The sequence below is a fragment of the Fukomys damarensis genome, unplaced genomic scaffold (assembly GCF_012274545.1).
Source record: "Fukomys damarensis isolate Sample0158 unplaced genomic scaffold, DMR_v1.0_HiC HiC_scaffold_19, whole genome shotgun sequence".
In the NCBI taxonomy this organism is placed as follows: Eukaryota; Metazoa; Chordata; class Mammalia; order Rodentia; family Bathyergidae; genus Fukomys; species Fukomys damarensis.
The window spans coordinates 22,633,253-22,637,663 of record NW_022900931.1 but is presented as its reverse complement, the minus strand read 5'-3'; the positions used below and the strand labels follow the sequence as shown (position 1 = coordinate 22,637,663).

Genomic DNA, 4,411 nt, shown 5'->3' with positions numbered 1-4,411 from the left:
TTACACGTGACCCTGCCTTGTTTCCAGGCGAATCAGAGTTTCTTGCAGCCAGGCTCCAAACCCCACCTCCAGCGCTGGAGTCCCGGATAAGAATCTTTTCGATTTGATTATAACTGGGCCCTTTTTCCTGCTGTAGCCGAGGGAGCTTTTCTGACCCTCTGCAGACCGCTCTTTGATGCCTGCTTGGAAAGCATCCTTAGGAATATGCAGGCCGATGTAAAAGGCTCCTGCTGATATATTACCTGGGGATCAGGGACATAAATTATGTCGCAGTGTTTGACAATGTCCCAACAAGCCGGAGGGAAGGGGAGGTCAAGATTAAAGGGCTTTAGTGAGAATTCTCCTTTTCTAGCTTTACTGGACCAAGCAGACACCCTCTGAGGACAAAGCACCAAGACTAGAGGCAGTGCCCTGTTCGCACCCTGCGTGCATTCCAGTGAGTTCAGCAGAACCTCGCCCACCTAAGGCCCCGATCCCCCTCCTCCCTAGAAGGGAAGCAAGCTGAGGGCAGGGAAGAAGCTTGAGCTTTAGGAACAAGCAGACCTGAGAGCACTCTTGTTCTTGACCCTGGGTAAATTCCTCAGTTCTGTGAGCAGCGGTGTCCTCGTCTGTAAAATGGACATCACCTTCTTGGAAGTGGAAAAGGTGTATGGGGAATGCCTGGCCGACAGCCTGGCATGTACTGACCAGCCACCAGATACTTATCTGATAAATTAATTAGCTAACTAGTCAGCTGCTCAGTAAAAACTATAAATAGGTTGAATCTCAAAGTCACAGTCCTACAGAACTGGAAGCACCTCAGAGATCCTAGCCCGATCTATTCACGCAGATGTCTATATTCTTCCTGGTCGCTCATATCATGGCAGATGGTTAGGAATGTGGATCAGTTGGATGAGCTGCTTGGTTCAAGCCCTTGCTCTAACACTATCTAGATGTGTGACCCCGGACAAGTTACTCAATCTCTCTTTGTCTCAGTTTGCTAATCTGTAAAATAGGAATAATGGTATCTGCTTTGTACGTCACTGGAAAAGGTAGTAAGAGCATGCCTGAGAAACTTCAGGCAGCACATGGGAAGAGCTCAGTAAGTTAGCTATTATACCAGGTACCACCAGGGATTGTGTCAGACAGAGCGTTTTGCTGAAGAATTAGAAACTTTGTTCTCTAAATAAAAACTGATGTAGTTGCCAGGGCCGGGGATTTAGCTCCGTGGTGCCACCGCCTGCCTCATAAGCCCAAAGACTCAAGTTTGATCCCTGATACCAAAAACAAAAAATAAACAAACAAAATTTATGTAGGTGCCAAATCATTCATTCATTTATTTGCTCAACGAATAAATACTGAGTGTTTACCCTAGGCGAGGCCCCATTCTAGGTATTGGAGAGTAGACTGACTTCAAGCATCTCTGCTTTGGGAGAGCTGACGGGCTACTGCAGGGAAACAAAATGCAACAAGCGATGAGTGAAAATAAATCACACTACATGGTGATAAGGGCAAAACAGATGAGTACAGCGGGGCAAGTGGATTACAGAGAGACGCAGGGAGCTGCCTCCACCAAGGAGAAGTTTGAGCAGAGTCCTGAATTGAGAGGGTGACAAAGGCAAGCAATGTAGACACCTAGGGAAAAGAGCAGTGCGAGCAGAGGGAACAGCTAGGGCAATGGTACCGGTGTGGATGTGCTTAGCCTGGCCAAGGCTCAGTACAGCCGGCGTGACTGACAGAGATGAGCAAGGTGGAGGGTGGTAGATAAGGTCCCAGAGGCAGTGGAAGAAGACGAGAGGTGGTTGGATTACATGGGAACATTTTAGAAATGGGACCGACTTGCTAGATTTAATGCCTACAAGGTTTAGGGCCTAATCAAAAGGAAGAATGGAATTGCTATTTATTTTCTCTCTCCCTCTCTCTTTCTTTCTTTCTTTTTTCCAGATGGAGAAGACTATAGAGAACAAGTTTGAGTTGGGAGAATGCGAGGATCTATTTGGGGACACATTAAGCTTGTTGTCCGTTCGACAGAACAACCAGACCTAGAAATCATATCAGTGCTGTGAGGGAGTGGAGGGTGGGTGAGGGTGGGCAGGTAATGGGCAAGTCTTGTCATTTCTACTTCTGGAGTGTTCCTCGGAAAAATTGTCTCCTTTCCCATCCCTGTAACTTCCATTCTCTTCTCAGCACGTCTTACTCTCTGTGCCACTGCAACCTTTTAGAAAGCTCTTTCTAAAACACCGTCTTTCTCTCTCTCTTCTTGTTCAATTCTTCCCTGACTCTTCTTTGTAGCAATGGCTGTCAAATCTAATTAGTCTCAGGTCCTCTTTGTAGTCTTGAAAGTCCTAGAGGACCCTGAAGAGCTTTTATATATGTTGGTCATAACTATCAAGGGTTACCATGTTAGAAATGAAAGGAGAGAATATTTAAAAATATTTATTAATTTAAAATATGAATAGCAGACCCATTACAAGTGGATTTTTTTTCTGAAAAAATAGCTAACTTTCCCAAGACTTTTATGAACAAAATACTTTGTGAACAACATGACGTTGTTCACAGTTTTGCAAATCCTTTATTGTCTGGCTTAATTAGAACACATTTGATTTTCAACTTTGCTTCTGTAAGTCAAACTGTTGCAATGCATTGTTTGGGTTGAAGTATATGAAGAAAAATCAGACCTCATACACGTATGCACTTGCAAAAAAGAGGAGTGCTTTCATGGTCTTTCAGATAATTGTGAACAGTTTCTTTAAGACCACACCAAAACCCAACAACCAGTAGTTTCTTAAAGATGCCATGTGGAACGTAGTTTTGGTATCAGTGAACTTTTTTTAGTCTGTTACAGTAAAATCCATCGACTTCACGTTTAGAGTGGTTATTTCATCACTGCACGATGTTGCAACATCCTGTGGAAAATGTTGGATCGCTGACTGATAAGGATCCCCTGAAAATTGACACATTCCCTAACACCGTTGAACATCACAAAATATCATTATTAGTACCGTTGATACCATCACTGATGACAAACCATGATGCAAATTTTCTAACCCTTTAATTTTTGCTCAAAAGCTCAGATGTTTTCCGCCAGCAACAAATACTGTCAGTTGTTTTTCAGGAAGTGGCAGGCTCACTGCATTTACTTTCAAGAAAATACCTGCCTAGTACTCTAATGTGAATAGTCACAATTTTGAGAAAGTGGTCATTCTTTCAAGTAAAAGTGGTGCTCCATGAATGATGGCTGGTTTCACCTGCAACTCAGAGCGGTAGCCAAGGTGCTCTTGTGGGAAACAACAGTGTTTCATGAATGTTTCCCATTTCATCATACAGAATGTTAGAAAGTGTACACTCAAGGATCAAAGATCTTAATTACTATTTACTATTTACCAGTTTACTATTTCATCATGTATGTTCTTATATAAAGCTTCCCCCCACCCTCAATTTTTCTTTTGTGTCCTCATTACAAATGTCAACAAAGTAATATGTTAGTATTATTTTAAACACGATTTTACCTCTTGGGCTCCTTAAAAGTGTTTGAAGCCCACATTTTGAAAAATGATGCCCTACAGACTGAGGCCTGAAATTCTTGGTGTGGCCAGAGAGCTCTCTATGACTGGCTCTTGCCAACTTCTGCAGCCCCATCTCTCCCACCATGCCATGGCTTGGCTGGAATGGGTGGATTCTTCCTGTGGAAAAGGAGCCCTGGCTCTAGAATCCACACCAAGCTGCCTAGTGGCTTTCTCAAGAAAAAGGCATGACGGGACGTGCTTTTGTGGATCAGACCCCTGGACCCTGACTTGAGCTGCTTACTCTGCCCATAATTCTCTTTCCCATCTGGTGAGCATCTAGTCAACTAGCAACTAGCTCACCTATCACCTCCTCCATGAAGCCTTTCCCTCTCCCTCTAGTCTATTACTGCACTCCCCACAGTACTTTCTGCAGAATTTTTTTTTGTTTTGTTGTTTTTTTGTACCAGGGATCGAACTCAGGACCTTGAGCTGGCAAGGCAGGTGGCAGCACCACTGGGCTAAGTCCTGACCCTGCAGACTTCATTTTTATACTGAATACACCGAAGACATATTCCGGTGTTGATAATCGATTGCCAGTAGAATGGCATTAAGAAGTGGTGCCTTAAAGAACTGATCAACTTATGAGGTTGGAGCCTTTATGAAAAGAGTTAGTGACTGTCTTAGTTACTTTTCTCAAGTTGCTGAGACGAAATGGCCAACATCCAAAGTTAAAGAAGGAAAGGATTATTTAGCTCACAGTTTGTAGAGGTTTCACTCCATAATCAGCTGGCTCCAAGGCAGGGTGACTTGGCAAAGGGGCATTGCAGAGAACAGTTCATGGCATCCACAAGGTAGCAAAAGCAACAAGGGACCTTAATGGCGTCTTTCTGCCCCTTTTATCCTATCCTGACTACTTATGGCGGGAA

At 43.7% G+C, this 4,411-nt stretch overlaps 1 protein-coding gene across 1 annotated transcript in view; it reads right to left on the bottom strand.

Moving 5' to 3' along the window:
• The window catches only part of LOC109118475, a 5,580-nt gene extending 1,719 nt beyond the window's left edge, over positions 1 to 3,861 (bottom strand). The window contains exons 1-2 of the mRNA XM_033765944.1: positions 3,846 to 3,861; positions 12 to 242 (exon numbers count right to left, since the gene is read on the bottom strand). Of these exons, the coding sequence (XP_033621835.1) occupies positions 12 to 242; positions 3,846 to 3,861 (247 nt within the window). The remainder of the gene's footprint in view (positions 1 to 11; positions 243 to 3,845) is intronic.
• Positions 3,862 to 4,411: the final 550 nt, after the last annotated feature.